The sequence below is a fragment of the Oryx dammah genome, unplaced genomic scaffold, assembly GCF_014754425.2.
Source record: "Oryx dammah isolate SB20612 unplaced genomic scaffold, SCBI_Odam_1.1 HiC_scaffold_29, whole genome shotgun sequence".
Taxonomy (NCBI): Eukaryota; Metazoa; Chordata; class Mammalia; order Artiodactyla; family Bovidae; genus Oryx; species Oryx dammah.
In genome coordinates, this window is record NW_024070213.1 from 89946141 (window position 1) to 89965379 (window position 19239).

The 19239-nt window shown below is 50.9% G+C and overlaps 1 protein-coding gene across 1 annotated transcript; it reads right to left on the minus strand.

The window, feature by feature from the left end:
• Positions 1–6251: 6251 nt before the first annotated feature.
• Positions 6252–15229, minus strand: LOC120858250 (keratin, type II cytoskeletal 3-like). The gene is made up of 9 exons (XM_040234190.1): positions 14534–15229; positions 12540–12760; positions 11597–11657; positions 10744–10839; positions 10396–10560; positions 9195–9320; positions 8370–8590; positions 7293–7327; positions 6252–7014 (listed from the first exon to the last, which is right to left on the minus strand). Exons 1-9 carry the CDS (start codon positions 15176–15178, stop codon positions 6707–6709), a joined length of 1878 nt encoding a protein of 625 aa, XP_040090124.1. The 5' UTR covers positions 15179–15229; the 3' UTR covers positions 6252–6706.
• Between the last annotated feature and the right edge of the window lie 4010 nt (positions 15230–19239).

Here is a 19239-nt window from a genome sequence, read left to right on the forward strand (position 1 = left end):
ATTAAGAATGCCGAGAAGGCAGGTTTAAAAAGCAACATAGGAAGTGAATTGGTTTATTAAAGATTGTAGGTGGATTTTTTTTTCCTATATCCTTCTTTGTTTTTGTGCAATAAGTAAACACTTTTGCAAAAGCTGAGACTGAAGTCCCAGCTGCCAACAGCTAGAGCAAGACAAGTGCTGGAGAGCACCAGCGAGCGGCATCCCAGGGCTGGGAGGGTCTCTGTAGGCAGCCTCCATGCCTTCCTAACTGCTCAGCAATTGTTTAGTGGACAGTCTCCAGTAGACTCTATGTAAAAGAGAAAGTGAGCTTAAAATTTACAGTCACAGAGCTGGTTGCAGCACCCAGCTCTGCTTTCACTGACCTGTGATCTTAGGCAAGTCACCTCCAGTAGAACCTCAGAAACTTAAAGAAATCAGAGTATCTATTCCTCACAGAGTCAATCCCATAAGGCAAGTGAAAAAGCACAAAGCACTATAATATACTAAACAAACACAGATAGAGCTATTCTCTGATCCTGGCAGGTTGACCAATGGCCCCTCTTTGCCTGGACTTTCACTGCTTTAACAAGGACAAGTCCTGGTCAAGTCAGGATGCTTGCCACCTTAGTCTGGGCACCTCAAGTCTGCACAGCCCTAGTCCTGATCTTAACCCCCTCAGGGAGCTCTTGGTAATAAAGATAAGCCAAGCCTCAGCCTCTGGGCCCAAGAGACACAGAAGAAAACCAGTAGACTCAAAGGAAGAAAAGGGGAGCCAGGGATTGGGATGGGTCAGAGTGAGAGAGTGGCCTGAAGGCAGAGAAAGCAGGAAAAGTGGAGAAAAGACGATGGGACCCAGGTAGAAAGCAGCAGTGGTGTGGGGAAGATCCTTGGGTTGGACATCTCAAAATCCAGCCTGCCTCTGCCCGCTCCTGGTCCCACGACTTGGACACTTAGCTCCTTGAGCCTCAGTTTCCTAATCTGCAAAATAAGGATAATCACCCTCGCTTCACAGGGTGACTCTAGTGAATAACCGAGATCAAATATGAAAACTCCAGAGAGTCATACAAGTGGGTTCAGGTACCCCTGCCCCCTCACCTCCACATAGCCTTTCCTGAAGGTTCTAGACCACGTGAGCCAACTTGCCACCTGCTGCGATGCTTTTTGTATCACTCACTTTCAACTCTTATTATGAAGAATGCCCATAATTAAATCTTTCATGTGTGTCTCTACCACCAACTAAACAGGAAGCTCAGGCTTATATTTACTCACATACTGAACATGGGTACTTGGTCAATTGTGATGAAATAGAAGAGGAACCCCCAGAAAGCAGAATTTAGAAAACCCCTTTGGTCTCTAGCTGTGACTAGCTGCCAGCATCCAGTGCCAACACCCCTGTCTGAGAGCTGGCTGACCCCCTGGTAAGCTACTGTCACTCCCTAGAAGGGCTGAGGCAAGGGAAGCTCAGCAAATATTACTATCTGAGTCTTTGGTGTAGACTGAAAACTATTCTACTCCCTCAGCACAAAAGAAAACTGGCTTAAAGTGAAACAAGAGAGATTTTGCTTGTCCAGAATACTGAGCTGGGGAAAATGTTAGACAGTGGATGAGTTTTCTAGGACAAATTGCTGTCCCCAAAGAAAAACCCTTCAATTGGTTGGACAGCACAGAGTAACGGATTCTAAACTTGCTACACATTGGAATCACCTGAGGAACTTCAGAAACCACTGATGCCTGTGTCCACCCATAATAACCAGTTCATTCATTTGGGGAGTTGTAGGCTTTGGAATTTTTAAATTCCAGTTGGTTTAAATGGGCAGACAAGTTTGGGAACCTTTGACCTGGAGGAAGCAGAAGGATGATTGAGAATATTGAGACTCCATTCAGTCCGAGGACAAAAAAATAATGATCATAGCACTAATAGCACCAAGGGCTTTCAATGGACCAAGCACTGCCCTGTTTCTGTAATGTGGATAATCTCCTGAAATCTGTAAGTCTACATTATAAGGGAAGTATACTTATTCTTACCCTCACTTTACAGATGGGGAAGAGGAGACTTGGAGAAATCAAGTAGCTTATCTGAGAACTTACACATGAAAGCGGTGGAATGGAGATTTGAACCCAAGCACTCCTACTCCAGAACCCACAGGTACTGCAGAAGAGGTGGGGTCTTTGGAGAGATGGGTCCCCGCCCCCTCTCCACATCTCTTCTCACCTGCCATCAGTGCTGTCCTTAAATGGAAAGTAGAAAGTCAGTTAAGGGCTCCAGCTGGCCCTGCCTGTCTCCCAGGTACTGAAACCAGGGCTGCCAAGAGGGTGAGGCCCAGGGCAGTAATCAGCTAGCAGATCACAGCCTCTGGCAGCAGTGGGGGCAGAGTTTAAGAGAAGTTGCTGGTGTGACTGGCTGAGGCAGCCCCTGCAAAACCATTCCCATCTCACCCTGCATCTCCTAGATCCAGAGGGGGATATTACAGGACAGCAAGGAAGTGGGGCAGGACATGAGGGCAGAGGCAGGACCCCTTGGGCAGAGAAAGGAGCAGAGGGAAAATTTCAATACCAGCCCCCGCTTGGGGAGGAGGGGAGAGATACAGTCCTAGTGTAGGTATATGGGCCTTTAATCTTGAAATCAGAGCCTTGGGGACACTGAGCACCAGAGGGAGGCAATAATGTGACAGGGATCAGGAAGAGCAGCCCCTAGGATGGAATTGAAATTCCTAGCCTGGGCTTCCCACACCCTCAGACCAATATTCTGCCTGTGGAGAATCAGACCTAGACAGCTGACAAGACCATCAGCCCAGCACCTTAATTTTATGAGAAGGAAAGACAAAAAAGAAAAGGACTTGGTCAAGGCTACAGGGGAAAGTTGGTGGGGTAGCCAGAACTAGAGCTTGAATAGCCTCCCTCCCAATCCAAAAAAGAACCAGAGGCCTAGAGAAATTCCTGGCAGCCTCTTGGCTCCTGAAGCCTGGGAGAGATGGGATCCATGGGGAACTTGACCTTCAGTCTCCAACAGGCCCTCCTGCAGGGATGGGAAGATGGCGCTAGGCATCTGGGAACACCCATGTGTTCTCCTGATTCTGGGTTAGAGTGAGTGTTTGGGGCAGCAACTAAGGCCTCAATCTCCTCCTGAAGCCCCAAGTCAGCCAGGACCCCACTTCTGACATCCTTTTGACTGGAACTCCACCCTGCCCTGGAAACTAAGGACCAGTCTTTCTTTCTTATAAAATCTAAGAAGTGTTCCTGGGCCAGAAGCCCCCACAAGGTCTCAGAGCAGCCCTGTACACTCTCTTGGCCAAGGTCCAGAGATAATATTGTTCCAGGCAAATTAACTCCTCCATCCAACATGCTGGAAGTCTTGACTATGTATACACCCATTTGTAAAGCTGGCAACTCTCTCTTGTCTCTGAGGGAAAACAAGCGTCTGTGCAGACGTGGGCCTGAAGGGAAATAAGGATGCTGGTTACATGTGGATTAAATTCCAAGAGAAACAGAAAGGCTCCTGCCATAAACAGGGGTTGTCTAGCCAGAGGTTGCCATTATATGTTGGATCAGACTGAGAGACAAGAAAGACTCAAGGTCTCAGTGCTAGGTAGTGGTGGGGTGAGGACCAGAATCCCAAGTTCTTGAGGGAAATGTGGTACTTATGGGAAACTGCAAGTAGTTAGGATGGATCACACCCAGGCAGCCTGATTCCTGGGTCTTACCACTGCACTTGCAGTTTCATGAGGCAGTTTAGGGCAGCTTTGGCATTTGGCTGCTGGTGTTTGAATTATTTCCCTCAAGAAAGTGAAGAAGAACTAAAGAGTCTCTTAATAAAGAGGAGAGTGAAAAAGTTGGTTTAAAGCTCAACATTCAGAAAACGAAGATCATGGCATCCGGTCCCATCACTTCATGGCAAATAGATGGGGAAACAGTGGAAACAGTGGCTGACTTTATTTTTCTGGGCTCCAAAATCACTGCAGATGGTGATTGCAGCCATGAAATTAAAAGACGCTTACTCCTTGAAAGGAAAGTTGTGACCAACCTAGACAGCATATTCAAAAGCAGAGACATTACTTTGCCAACAAAGGTCCATCTAGTCAAGGCTATGGTTTTTCCAGTGGTCATGTATGGATGTGAGAATTGGACTATAAAGAAAGCTGAGCACTGAAGAATTGATGCTTTTGAACTGTGGTGTTGGAGAAGACTCTTGAGAGTCCCTTGAACTGCAAGGAGATCCAACTAGTCCATCCTAAAGGAGATCAGTCCTGGGTGTTCATTGGAAGGACTGATGTTGAAGCTGAAACTCCAATACTTTGGCCACCTGATGCAAAGAGCTGACTCATTTGAAAAGACCCTGATGCCGGGAAAGATTGGGGGCAGGAGGAGAAGGGGATGACAGAGGATGAGATGGCCAGATGGCATCACCGACTCGATGGACATGGGCTTGGATGGACTCCGGGAGTTGGTGATGGACAGGGAGGCCTGCTGCGGTTCATGGGGTCACAAAGAGTTGGACACGACTGAGCGACTGAACTGAACTAAGTTCACTTCTTTTTCTTGCCTCCATTTCCTCATTTGTAAAGTGGAAGGAAGAACACTCCCTGCCTCTGTGAAAATTAAGTGAGCTAATGCTTTAAGATCTGTTACCAGAGTGCTAGCAAATAAGAAAGCATCCGTTTTCACAACTATTATAATGCTTCACAACATACACACATACCCGTTAACCAAATTGTATTTTCCATCCATCTGCCCTTAACAAATGGGAAAGTCATTGTGAGCAGGAAAACATGTATCTGTGATATATTGTGGGGTTTTGTTTGGTCTTGTTTTTAAAAGAAGTTCAGCTTTTTTTTTTTTTTTTTAGGCTACAGTGCATGGCATGTGGGATATTAGTTCCCCAACCAGAAATCAAACCTGCACCCCCTGCATTGGAAGCTCTGAGCCTTAACCCCTGGATCACAGGGGAAGTCCCTGTGATATATTGCTAAGCCTACAAAAGATACAGGAAAGCTTTTCTTTAATCATGTACTTAAAGGAACATGAGAAGTTTTTAATCTGTTTGAAACAAGTCAAAAGTATCTCTTCTGTCCTTGGGCTAAAGGTGTGTTACACTGCATCACTGCCTGGGAGGGGGCGGGGCGGTGTACCCAACAGTGGGTTTGCTTTTGAAAGGTGAGGCTACACCCCCTTGGAGCACAGGCTGCCATGGGCAGTTGCCAGGCTTCTCTCTGTCGGCCTCAGACTATTGCAGGTAAGCTTTTCACTTCAGAGCTAGAACATTCAGTGTCAAAGCTGCAGTGGTATGTTGTGTCTTTTTAGGCAGTAAGCATTTGGCAGCTTGTGTTTACTTAGCAAAGAGTTTCTGAGATCACCAGGAGGTGTGTCCTCTCTTTCTGTTTATCCAACATTGTCAGTCTTCTATGCTGATGAGGACCACACTTTAAAGAGAAGGTACTCAGGCATACACTCACGTTTGTCTACCTGCATGTCCCTGGTTTGAGTTGAACCTCCCAGACCCCGCACTGACCCTGTGTTCTACGAAAGTCCTCCTGGGTCTGCCTTGATTCTGTGCTGTAGCTGGGATAAGGGTCAGGGGTGACCTGTCACAGGGCCATTCAGGGTCTTTGACAGTTCTCCTAACTTTATATTTGAAGGCTCCATGCTCAGATGGTAAAGAATTTGCCTTCAATGCAGGAGACTTGGGTTCAACTCCTGGTTCAGGAAGATCACCTGGAGAAGGGAATGGAAAACCACTCCAGTATTCTTGCCTGGAGAATTCCATGGACAGAGGAGCCTGGCGGGCTACAGTCCGTGGGGTTGCAGAGTTGAACAGGACTGAGAGACTGACACTTTCACTTTCACCTCATCATAGCAAACATGTTAAAATACATATGCAATTTTGTGTTATAAAACACTCAAATTTTTACAATTGCTTTTGAAAATATACAACTTCAGCAACTAATTGAATTATGAGCTGTAATGACTGGACAATTTCAGACATTTCTGGAATGATTCAAAAGCAAGGTAATCAAACCTACAACTTTTTTTCAAGGGTAATGAAACTTTTATGAATTGAAAATCTGATCAATGAAGAAAGTTGGTATATGTCATGCATAGTTTTCAGTGGATAAAAGACACAGTCCCTCCTGTCTGGGAACTCTCAAAACTCCCTGGTAGCCTCTGGCTTCAAGCTCAGGCCAAGCTCTGTGTGGGAAAGAGACTGCGGTGAGCCACTGGCAGTGGATATCAAACCCAGTGACCTTGGAATCCAGAAGGAAAAGTCTACCACTGTGTCTGAATAAATGCGGTTTATTGCAGATACAGAACAGAAAATTCATACATATCTTGGTGCCAAGAAAGGAAAAGTACTGCTGGAGGGAAACCAAAACATCAACAGGAGATTGGGGGAGAAGGGGCGCCGAGGCGGGGCGGGGTGGCGGGGTGGGGGGAGTAGCGGGTTGTGCACAGGGCTGGCTGGGGCTTTCCCATAGGACAGTGGAACATGGGCTGGGGTGGGGAGCCCTGCGGGGTGGGGGCGGTGACACAGCCCAGCCCCTGGGCACTGCCCCGCGGCTCGGCCTTATGGGAGTAGATGGTTTTTCCGCCAGATCACCCTTCCCCGGAAATTTTGGGCTGCTGTGCCAGCCGCAGAAGCTACGTAGGGAAAGGGTCCCACTGGTATGTGAAAGGGCGTACAGAGCTAGAGTGTGCCGGCAGGTGAAGGGGGCTGGTGGGTCCGAGACAACGTTCAGAGTTTATGGTGGGACCGCTGGCTCTGGGAGGAGCTTTGTGTGACCCGGACCGAGCTGCGACCGCCGCCCCCGCTGACGGCGCTCGAGCCCCCGGAATTGGAGACGCCCCCGCGCACCGCGGAGCCGCCGCCGGAACTGCCGTCCAAGCCCAGGCCCCCGCGGCTGGCCCTGCTGCCCCGGCCTCCGCTGCCCAGACTCCCGCTGCCCAGACCGCCGCTCCCCAGACCTCCTCGACCCCCAGCTCCTCCTCCCAGGGCGCCGCTGCCGCCACTGCTGCTGCTGGTGGTGGTATTGTGAACCATCTCTGCAAAGAACATTCGGGGTCAGCCAGCTTCTGGGAGGCCGGTCCAGCCCGCCCCTGGGTACCGCACCCGACTGTGCGGAGTCGGGTGAGGGCAGGCCTCAAGACAGCCGGGCAGGGGAGGTTGGCCTCCCCCGCCGCCACCCTACAGGCTCTTCCTAGCCTGCAAATGGTGCAGTCCACCAGCGCTGGCCCACAGTACCCTCCGCCCGCCTCCTCGGTTTGAGAAACATTATCCCAAAGCATCCAGCTCCTTTCCTGAGAAGGAACCCGGTACTCACCGATGCTCACAGAACTCTGGCACTCCCCAGACATCCTGTTGGGGAAGATCAGACCTCCGTATTAGCATCTGTGCCGGAGCCTCTTTTCCTTAAATACACCTTGCTTAGGTCAACAGCAGTGAAAGCCTTGGTCCCCCTAGCTCCTTCCTGACTGATGCTGACTGTAAGAAATTGGTGCTCAAAATGCCATGACATGCATTCCTCCACCGGTTGGGTAAAGTTGGGCTTAAATTGTTACCCTTTCCCACTAACATCACCTTCAAGAGGATCAGAGCAGAGGGTCATTGGTGTGTCGACCCATACTCTTCCCGCTCCTCAGGGGCCTATATAGTAAATAATGTTTATATCTGTCCCTTTAAAGGCCAGAGCCCTATAACCAAGTGCCAGCCTACAAGAACCCACTCTTCAGAAACCTACTCTTAAGGCCTTAAATAATAAAGAAATAACGTAGAAATAGTATTTATGCCTGTGAAAGTGAAAGCCGCTCAGTCATGTCTGACTCTTTGTGATCCCATGGACTATACAGTCCATGGAATTCTCCAGGCCAGAATACTGGAGTGGGTAGCCTCTCCCTTCTCCAGGGAATCTTCCCAACCCAGGGATGTGAACCCAGGTCTCCCGCATTACAGGCAGATTCTTTACCAGCTGAGCCACCAGGGAAGCCCAAGAATACTGGAGTGGGTAATCTATCCATTCTCCGGGGGATCTTCCTGACCCAGGAATCGAACTGGGGCCTCCTGCATTGCAGGCGGATTCTTTACCAGCTGAGCTACCAGGGAAGCCCTTATGCCTATGAGTCCTCCTCTTTTTCAGACATGTATTTTACAGCTAAAATATGAGACATGAAAGATAGGAAAATCTCCCCAAGATAAGTTTCTGATGGTGTCACTATTGCATAGAAAGCACAGTTCTCCTGAAGGATTGGCAGCATCTCAAAACCCTTAAAGGGGCAGGAGTCGGGGGTGGAATGGGCCCGCTAAGGGCTACCACCATCTCCAGCAGTTCACACGCGCATGCTCAGGCAGCAAAGCCGCCAGACCTCTCAGCCTCGGGGAAACCAAAGGGATTCCAAGTAACCTGCACTCCTCGCCCTCCAGGAGGGTCCGGTAGGTGGCGATCTCCACGTCCAGGGCCAGCTTAACATTCATCAGCTCCTGGTACTCCTTCAGCAGCCGGGCCAGGTCCTCCTTGGCCTGCTGCAGGGCAGCCTGGAGGTCCTGAAGCTTGGCATTGGCATCCTTGAGGGCCGCTTCCCCACGCTGCTCTGCATCAGCAATGGCTGTCTGCAGGTTGGCATTCTGGGTTGGGGGGACCAGAAGTCCAATTTAGGTCAAGTGGATTCACTGAGAGCCTGCCTGTGTGCTTGGGGCTTACACATGGATCACCTCATGTTGGACAAATGAGGAAACTAAAACCCAAGAAGATTAAGCCTGGGCTTCAATGGAAATCCTAGTGCCTCCAGGAAAGGGATTAACACCATCTGGCCTCAAGGACCTAGGCCAGCTCAGGAGTTGGACTCCTCCTATACCTCTCTTCTCCTCATGGTAAGAGTCTAAGCATCTCTTGAAAGCCCTCCTCCTCCAGGAAGTCTTCTTGAATTATCCAAAGAATTGTCTCTCTGCCCTAATCCATGTCGATGTGAGCTACCTTGGCTATTCTCCTAATTTGGTCTTCACACAGCTTCTTTCCCCAACCTCCCTAATTATGTCTGAACTCAACATTTCTGGTCCACGTTAGCCTCCAGTCTCCAGGCAGGCAGGATCTGGGTCTATAAGACACAGCCCAGAAGCACGCCCCGTCAATTTTAGCATGCAAGTGGCTGAGACGTGAGTGCTGAGCCCTGAGTTTATGGTGCAGGCATCAGCCCGCAGTCTCAGGTGAGTGCTCCTTCCTCCTTTCCACCTGCTTCTTGACGCTCTCAATCTCAGCCCGCAGCCTCTGGATCATCCGGTTGAGCTCCATGATCTCACTCTTGATACTCTTCAGGTCGTCCCCATGCATGCCGGCTGTGGTCTGCAATTCACCCAACTGTACCCAAAAAGAGTCACACATTCAAAAGGTCAGCAGGGCCTACTATGGTCCCCTACTCCAACCCTTCTGCATCACAAACAGCAAAACAAAAACAAGAGTTAGGGCCTGTGCAAGGTCACCCACTGGAGGAATCAGGTGCTCTGTCCTCTGTGTCAGGGACACGTCTTCCAGCACAGTCGCTGCTGGGATTTTTTTGAGCTTTTACTTTGCCCCAAGCCCTGTGCTTTACCTCATAGAACCTCACAGCTCTCTGGTGAGAAAGGCATTATTATCCCTATCTTATGAATGGGAAAACTGAGACACAGATTGCTTGAGTACCATGACTAAACTCTCCAAGGTATCAAGTAAGAGGGCTGGAGCGTGAATGCAAACATTTCAGATGCTGGAGCCATCTCTTACCCAGCAAGCTATACTTCTGGGGCAGAAAACTCAGAAGAGTCTGATGCTTAAGGGCTAGCTTAGGCCCCATTCAGATTTGGGGATGGGAGAAAGGTGTACAGAATTCCCCCGTCCTCTAACTTTGCTCAGTCTCCCTTGCTCTCCCCCCACTTCCTTTCAGACACTGGCTTCAACCCCTCAGTGTGATCAGATCAGAAGCAAGCATGACAGGGCCCAATTGGGTGCGAGCAAAATGGAAGTGTTTCCAACAATAAAAGATATGCAGCCAGAGGGCTTTAGGTGAAGGACTTCTCAAGCTTGGCACTAGCGACATTTCAGAGTAATTTTTTGTTTGGTGGGAGAGTGGTATCTCATGCATTGTAGAATGTTCAGCAGCATCTCTGGCCTCTACCCTCCAGACTCCAGTAGCACCCCACCCCCACCCCTAGGTGTGGCATTCAAACCTGTCTTCAAACATTGCCACATGCCTCCTGGGGGAAAAGCAGACCTTCCCCCCACCCCAGCTGAGAAGCACCACGTTAGAGCAATGTCAGAGCTCTCTGATTAGGAAGGGAGATGTCTGATAGCAAACCAGCCTAGTAGGAGGGAGAGGGGCCACCATGCTGGAAATGAGGAGAAGAAGGATTCTGGAGCAGACTCGGCCCTCCTGGAGAGACATGATGGTATCACCCACCTTGGACTGGTACAGAGCCTCAGCCTCAGCCTTGCTCCTCTGGGCGATGGCCTCATACTGGGCGCGGACCTCGGCGATGATGCTGTCCAGGTCCAGGCAGCGGTTGTTGTCCATGGACAGGACCACAGACGTGTCGCCCGTGTCTGACTGCATCTGGGACAGCTCCTGCAGGGCCAGGCAGACATGACCCCTCCTGAGCTCGCCAGGGGACGCAAGCCACCAGCTCAGAAGGAAGGGCTCTGAACCAACTGAGGGACAGGTGAGAAGGTGCCACTTTTGTCAGAAGGACAGAGAGATGAAACTTTTTCTCTGGGAGACAGGAGGCATGTGGGTGAGGGGCAGACTTACGGCATCATAGAGGGCCTTCAAGAAGTTGACCTCGTCTGTCACACTGTGCACCTTGGCCTCCAGCTCCACGTTGGTCATGTAGGCAGCATCAATGTCCTGGGAGAGAATTCAGTCATGGTCCCCTCTGACCTGTGGGCTTAGCCTGGTCCTGGGCACTGAGGGAGGGAGCTGGGCAAAGGGGCCACAGGGGCCTGCCCCCGCCCTCCGGAGCTCCCACTCAGGGGAAATGAGATGCCCGGGCACAGGCAGACTGGGCCTAACATTACCAAACAGGCTGCCTTTCAGGCTGGGCCAGAGAACCCTTCTCAGAAAACAGCCAAAGAGGCTGTGAAGGTGAAAAGAAGAGAAAGGGCTGGGCCGGGGCCGTTACAGAGACTGGGTGAGGAGAATTTGTGAGGAGGGTCTGGGGGAGGATTTAAATCAGCAACACTCAAAGGTTCTCTCTTTTTTTTCCCAAAGGCTCTCTTTAAATTGCTCCTCAGAATACACTCCTGGGGTAGGGGGAGAAATATATATACTAATATATATCCTTCTCTTCGTCCACTCTCTGATCACAACTCAAGATCTAATGGGATTCATAGACCCACAGGCCCATCAGGAGGGAGCCACATGGCTGGTGGACCCTTTGGACCCTCCTCCCAGGAGGGGAGCAGCCAGGCCCTGAGATGTCAGGCCCAGCCCCTCCCAGCTTGCTAGGGTGGAGGGGCTCCCTGGCTCCCTCCGTGGCCCTCCCTCACCTACATGGCCTGAAGGAGACCCTCTAAATAAGAGGACTGGACTTTTTCTCCCCTCAACCTCATCGCACCCTATTCAGCAGGGCTCTGGGTTGGGAGGTGGGGGAGAGACCCTTCACCTTCTTCAAGACGACGAAGTCATTCTCTGCCGCAGTGCGCTTGTTGATCTCCTCTTCATATCTGTGAGAAGAGAGGCACTTTCTGGCCCATCTTCCCCAGGAGGTCACCATGGCCTCAGAGCACTTCCTGTAAGTAGTGCAGACTCGGGGCTTCTTCGTCCTGCCCTTAGCTCAAGGCCTGGGCCCTGCATGCACCACCTCCCAGGTTCAGGTAAGACCTGGTTTTTCTACAGGCTTCACTGAGCACTGTGTGCTGTCAGAGGGTAGGGCCTGGAACCACTCTATGTGCAGCAAGTATGGTAGCCCCATGGGCTCTTGGTAAGTACTTCTCGAATTCATGAAAACCAAGAATGGCACTACAAATGTGCCAGGTCTTATTCTGTGAATGACATGTATTAATTCATTCAGGCCTCACTACAGTGAATAAATACTATCACTGTCTCCATTTTACAGATGAGAAGACTGAGGCACAGAGAAGGTAAAGAGTTAGTCCAAGATCACAGAGCTGAAAGTGGTGGAATAGACCTTGCCCAAGGCACTCGGATCCCAGAGACCATACTCTTAACTTTAAAGTAAGCTGCCTCTCGTTCAGAAGCCTATTGACAAGGGAAATACAGCCCATATTTGGAGGGGAATTTGGAGATGATCTAATCCAAGGAGGATGGAGGGTGTTGTCTGAGTCTACGTGGTTTGTGAATGAACTTCAGAGTGTCTTGGAACACCCCCACCAAACTTACATGGATACACCCTTTCATTAAATTCTTAAAAGGGTTACTGCCCCAAACAAACCATGAGCCATTATTTTAAAGACTGGGATCTTGAAAGTCAGAGAAGGTGGGGGTAAATTCTGCCCAACATGTAGCTGGCTGGAACAGAGCTGGCCCCTCCCACCCTCCAACCCACCCTGCCCCACCCCCTGCCCCAGGAACTGAGCAGCACCCACCTCTTCTTGAAGTCCTCCACCATCCCCTCCATGCTCCTCAGCTCTTCTTGCAGCTTGTCCTTCTCAACATGCAGACCATCCAGAAAGGCCCTGAGGCTGCTGATGTAGTTCTCAAAAAAAGGCTCCAAGTTGTGGTTGTTAGTGTTAGTGCCAGATCCCTGCTCCTGCAGGAGGCTCCACTTGGTCTCCAGGACCTTGTTCTGCTGCTCCAGGAACCGCACCTGCCATCCAATAGGAAAAGGACATCAGGGAGCAGTCTGCAGCCAACTCCAGTCTTGGATGACTTTCCTAGAAACAGAGTTCCCAGGGGTCTCCCAGTCCCTCCTGCTGGGTTACATTTTGCCTGCTACAATAGTTCAGTACTAACCCCATGTGGATAGCAACATCAGTGTCCTACAACGGAGGTGGAGCCCTGCTGTGCGGATAAGGAAACTGAGGCCCAGAGTAACCAAGGTGACACTACAAGCTAGTAACAAACCAAAACTGAGGTTTCTTGATGCCCAGACTGGATGACCTTCCCACTGTATCATTCATTCATCCATCCATCCATTCCTCAATCGTTTAGTACTCAATAAATAGCAGGAGATTTGAGAGCCTACAGCAGATGTAGTTTCCAGGAAGAGGTTTACAGTACGTCTGGGTGCCCTGTACTAAGGTGAGAAATAGAGAAAACCATAGAGAAATGCCTCTTGGGCTGCCTTAGTCCTAGGAACACGGGCCCAGACGCACCGAGGATGGGCCCTTGCTGCCCAGCCTGGTTAAATGTAAGACTCAGTTGCATTTAAACTGAACCACTAGCTAAAGATGTCTCAAACTTTCATTTGCTACAAAATGTTTCTGTACACAAGCTCAAAGCCAACTGTATAAACAGTGGAATAAATATCAATCAATTGACCATTCAACAAACGTTTGCAGAGCACCAGGCATGTGCCACGCCTTATGCTGGCCACTCAGGACCCCAGGACATGGGAATCCCCCTTCAAAGATGATGAGAGATCTTGCTGAGAAGGTCTTGGACAGTTCTCCACCTTCTGTGGAGAACAGTATTTTCACATCACTTTCTACCTCTCTGTGAATAATTTATCTGGACACCCAGGTGTCTGCCAGGAACTAGTAGGTCACTAGGCTTTGAAGAGCTTCCCCTCTGCAAAGTCTGATATTCCAGTGTTAAGATCAACTTCATCTTCAGCTTTGCCCAAGTCTCTTATGTATGGTGAGAGGACCCCCAGTGAGTCCCTACAAACCCTTTCTTTAAGACCTGATACTACCCCATGATCACAAAAAGATCGCAACACCTCATACTCAGCAGTCCTGCTGAAACCCTCAGTTAGCAGCTGATCAAGCCTGGATACTCTCTAGTCACCACAACTATTGCCATAGTGTCCCCACTATGATATGGAGTAGTCAGAGCACAGAAAGCCCGATAAAATGTCGCTTCAACCTCACCTACACACAGACACGCGTATACCAAGGTCAGTGGCCTAACGTTCACAGCTCTTCACGCTGAAATCTTCCTATGATAATCACTTAGGAAGAGGTACCCCTTACCCTTACCCCCTCCCTCCCCCAAAAAAACACTCTGCATCCCTCTCCTTAGGCTGACAGTAGATTAATTCATCACTCAGGTAAATATCCAGCTTTGGCAGAGTTGGTCTCTCTTTCAAAGAGGAGCAATTGACAGTTTTCCTGAGATGGAGAAGGGGTACAGAAGCCAACAGTGAGGGGACATCCATGGGGGCAACAGTCTCAGCAGTGCCAGAGGCACCTCACAGAGCTGCGGTGACAGGACTTACACAAAGAGTAGTGGCTCCATCCAGTAAGGGACCGAGATCGTTTCATTATCTACCACTCCCTCAGCAGGCCCGCCCCTGAGGGATGGAGATAGAGGATCAACCTGCAAGTCCTTCCTTGGGTGCAAAAGGAAAAGAGGAAGAAGAGGCCAAGCTCATTAGGACAAACTTTCTCACTGTCCAGCTGTCCCGAGGTGGGCTCACCTTGTCAATGAAGGAAGCGAACTTGTTGTTGAGGGTCTTGATCTGCTCCCGCTCCTGAGCCTTTACTTGCCCAATCTGGGGGTCAATCTCCACATTGAGGGGCTGCAGGAGGCTCTGGTTGACAGTCACTTTCTGGATTCCCCCAGGGAAGCCACCTGGGCCAAGGCCACCAGGGCCACCAAAGCCACGGGGTCCTCCAAAACCACCAGGACCACCAAAGCCACCAGGGCCACCAAAGCCACCAGCCCCTCCTCCAAAGCCACCAACTCCCCCTCCAAAGCCCCCAGCTCTTCCACCAAAGCCCCCGCCCATCCCTCTTCCACCACTTCCAAAACCACTGCCTCCTAAATATCCCCCACTGGTGCTCCCAAACCCTCCAGCCCGGATGCTGCCTCCAGCCACGCTGATGGAGATCTTCTTGTTCCCCCCCAGGTTGTAGAGACTCCTGCTGCCGAAGCCTCCTCCCATCATGGCACAGGCGGCAGACCCACCACCACCCCCACCTGAGCGGGAGGCCAAGGAGGACCTGGAGGAGGTGACCCGGCTCTGGCCCGACACCACAGCTGAGCGCCCGCTGAAGCCCTGCCGGCGGCTCCCGCTGGAAGACCTGCAGGACTGCTGGCTGTAGCTGGCCTGACGACTCATGGTGGACAGCAAGGTATTCCAAAAGGAGAGCGGACCAGAAGGTTGGTGGAAACTCGGAGACCTTCTGAAGCTCTGGGCCAGAGGTGGCGCTTATATAGTGCTGGGAGCTTGGCTGGCTGACGGTGCCAACCAATTGAGGTATTATCAGCTTTGGTTTGCCTGGCAGAAAGAGGTCAAGTCCAAAACTCGAAACACACCTTGGTAATCACCCCAAATTTCCAAATTGCTTTGTCTCCCCAGGGTTACTCATCTGAAGTAAGCTTAGGTTGGGAGAGGGGCCATCCTGCAGGGCTGGACACAGCCCTAATCCCCGAGAGACTTACCCTCCCATCCCAGGAGTGACAACTCAGCGTTTCCATACCTCCCCTGTGTCCCCACAGCCACTCTGCCAGCCCATCAAGCCTCAGGAGTTTACAGGATGGGTGCAGAGCCTCAGTGAGGACCTAGGGGAAGAAGGGAGTAGAAGGGGGAGGCCTGGGAAGGAGAAGGAGGATGAGGAGATGGAAAATGCAAGAGTGAGAGAAGGTATAGCATCCCTCTGGGGCTCTTGCCACCCAGGCAGGAAAAGGTACACATCTGAATCTCACAGCAGGATGTGTTCTTGACTGTGTGGGCCTTGGATGGAGAGCTGGTTGGGGAGCTGGGAAAATAGGGTGCAGGGGGCTCAGGCCAAGAAACAGAGGGATGTACATTGGACTGAAAGGAAGCACAGACCACAGCCAGTGGCTCGGCGGCAAAGAATCTGCCTGCAGTGCAGGAAACGCGGGAGACAGGGGGTTGATCCCTGAGTCTGGAAGATCCCCTAACGGAGGCCTAACAGTGCACTCCGGCATTCATACCTGGAGAATCCCATGGACAAAGGAGCCCGCTAGGCTATGGTCCCTAAGGTCGCAAAGAGTCGGACACGACTGAAGCACCTAAGAACACACGCACACACAGGCCATAGCCGAGGACTTTGAGGAAGGCCACAGACAGGGAGGGGGCCTGTGGGGAAAAGAAAGCTGGAGGAAGACTAATCCAGGAAGGAAGAGTGTGCAGACTACCTGGTCCAGGTCAGAGAGACCACCAACCTTTCCTATTCCAAGCTCACGCTAGAGAAATGAATCCAGGATTTCTCATTTCTCCTCTCAGCTCCCCTAAGATACACCATCTACACCACCTAGGAAGCTTGAGTGGCTCCCTGGCATGGCTATAAACTACATCCACCCCCAGCTGGGCACGGTCCATTTAACTTGACTCAGACCATGGGCAAGTGAAGGCTCTTCCCATCATCAGTTTTCTAAAATATATTTTTGTTTATCATCACAATGTATACAATAGGGCTGATTACTTCCAATCACATCATGATCTCATAGACTTTTTTCCCAAATATTCTGTGCATTACTCTTTATTCCATATTAGAAACAAAAGTTTCAGATATCTTTTGACTCAGTGTTCCGAGTTCTCGGTACTTCCCACTCTCCTCTTGGGTTCTTGCCTCTTATCTCTGACTCTTTCTCCAGGGCACATTGTTGACTGAAATCCATGAATTCTACAGAAAAAATCATTTAATCTGCCAATTTCCCTTTTCTTGTCACCATCAGGGTTCTAAAAGAAAGAAGAATGATTGCTATTTGTAAGGTTGTTGAGCGGATGGTTATGAGAAGAGCAAACTGTCATATCACTTGTCATGTGTGGTATGAATGTTTAATCTAATCACTGTCACACTTACCTCCCACTGCCCTTCAGCAGCGAAGACCAAGGCTGAAAGCGGACCTCCAGGTACTCCGGAAAATGTCTTTACTTAAAGAGAAAGAGAAAGGAGACTTCTCTTTCCTCTTCTAATTTGGCCTCCGTTGTCCCCAGATACTTGCTCCTCCAGGAATCCCCCCTCATTTATCTCACCCAGCCCCTTTGTTCACCCCTCACCTTCTGGCTGCTCAGTATATGTGCTCTCAACAAAGAGTGCAGGGTAATTGCTCCCCTACAAGCTCACTGGGAATCGAGCCAGTTTAAACCAGTGGCCCATGAAACCTCAGTTCCAGGAACTCTGCTCCTGTTTCCCTCAAGCACACAGAGACCCTCAAGTCAAGTGGCCTCGGACAGGGTGGCAAGTGGAGGTTCCGTATGATCGAGGTCTGCTTGGATCACAGAATTCAGTGTCCTCAGACTGCCGGACTTTCTACATACACGCACGCACGCACGCACACACACACAGGAGCAAAACACAACATGTACTCTGCGTTCACAGTAACCACACATACATGTGTACATACTCGCAAAACCTCTCACATACACGCAGACACACGCTCTCAACACAGTTCCCTGCCCAGCGCTCTTTCCCGTGAAGCCCTTGATGTCACAAACGGGCATTCCCCGCTTTGTCTTCGAAACCTCGTTGCCTGCCTCATTCCCTCATGGCCCTGATTCTTACCCAAAGCATCTCACTAATCTGAGAAACCAAGATACAGCAACTGGGTCCAAACAAAGGCACAGGCTGAGAGTTAGGCAGCCCGGGTCCTACCCTGACTCAGCTACCACCCGCATCCTCTCTCTGCTGCTCAACCTCCTCTTCCAAACAAGGAGGGTGGCACACCTGAGCAAGGGATTCATGCAGACCTACTGAAGCCCAGGGGGCAGGAGGAAGGGGCAGCAGCGGGCAGTGCCCCAGTGTTGTGGCCACTGCCATCTCAGCCCGCTGACATCCATGAAGGATAGTCCACCTGGTGAGAGTGGGGACCGTGGCCTGGTGACTGGGTTGGGAGACGGAGACTTTACAACAGAGCACATAAAGCCACTTGAGGTTGATCCTGACTCCAAAATCCAAATCATGTTTTGGATTCAAGTGTGGCTAATGCCCGCATCCAAAGAGACCCTGAGAATGAAGGAGGAAATGTCCCACACTGTCTTCCTGTCCCACCTGCTGTGGTTTTCAGTGCTATCACAGAGAAATTCTTCAGAACAATTAGCTGATTTCCACTCCTTGGCAGCTGCCAATGCCAGGGCCCAGTTTGAATATGCTGAGAAGTCAGTTTGCATTTCAAACGTCGAGAACAAAGTCCAAAGAGCTTGAGGTGGAAGTCTGGGACTCTAATGAGGGCCCAGCCCAAATCTGTTATTCCTGACAAATCCCACTCTAATCCCCCACACCCACAGATTATAAAAGCCCAGCCGCTCTCCTCTGACACCTCTTAGGGAGAGAAATGGTGTGCTACTGGCCGGGAGGTGCCACCGCTGAAAGCAGTAGGTGGGGCTTTCTAGGAGGTGAGGGCACAGGGATCCCAGGGGAGACACGAGGCCCTGCACCACCTCCTCTCCGTGGTCATGGCTGCGCCTCCCAGGATGGCGCCCTGACCAAGGCTACTTCTGCTCTGGGGAAGCTGAGCCCTCACTGGGAGAACTAGGGAGGAGGAGGAGGGATTGCTCCTGCCCACAGGCAGCCCCGGCTTCTCCAGGGACCAGTGCACTCTGATGTGGGTGCTCAGGGCTAAGGACAGGCTTGGCAACACAGGGCACAGCAGCTGGGCCAAGGACAACAGGTGGGAAAGAGCCAAAGAGGGAGGAGATGGGGCTGCACCAGGTTGGGGGACCCTGGGCCGGGAGTCCTGGCAGGAAGGCTGGGTGGATGGTGTCCTGGGCAGAGTCGGCCCTAAGGTCTGCAGTCAGAGAGCACACTGCTCCACAAGGAACCGTTCCTCGACACCGAGCTCTGAGCCGAGTCTCCCCAGGGAGGGGCCAGCCCTGTGGCATCTGGAGCTCAGGAAAAAAGTCTAAGGCCCAGCAGCTGCAGTCTTGAACTTAGCTCTGTCCTGAAGGGGACGGCCAGGAGGGAAAGGATGGCTTCCTCACAGTGCCCAGACTCTTCCACCCAGAAGTCTTTCAGAGCGATGCCACGGGAGGGCCCTCCAGCCAGAAGCTGGAGGCCCAAGCCCCAGGCTCCAGACCCCTCTGGGCCTCCAGTTAGCCAGTCATGAAATAGAGCTGATACACCTCTGCTCTCCTGATTGAGCAGAAAGGAAGGGAGGTGAGTTAAGTACAGTAAAGGGCTTTATAAACTGAAGAACAGGAGTCCTGTGTTGACT

What these genes read in the sequence shown, in the direction of transcription:
- LOC120858250 (XM_040234190.1), bottom strand. Translation starts at nt 15,178, where the DNA reads ATGAGTCGTCAGGCCAGCTACAGCCAGCAGTCCTGCAGGTCTTCCAGC. An exon ending in TGAAGGCCCTCTATGATGCC is followed by an intron (nt 10,561 to 10,743) that starts GTAAGTCTGCCC and finishes CTGGCCCTGCAG; the next exon opens with GAGCTGTCCCAGATGCAGTC. An exon ending in TTGAGAGCGTCAAGAAGCAG is followed by an intron (nt 8,591 to 9,194) that starts GTGGAAAGGAGG and finishes CCCCCAACCCAG; the next exon opens with AATGCCAACCTGCAGACAGC.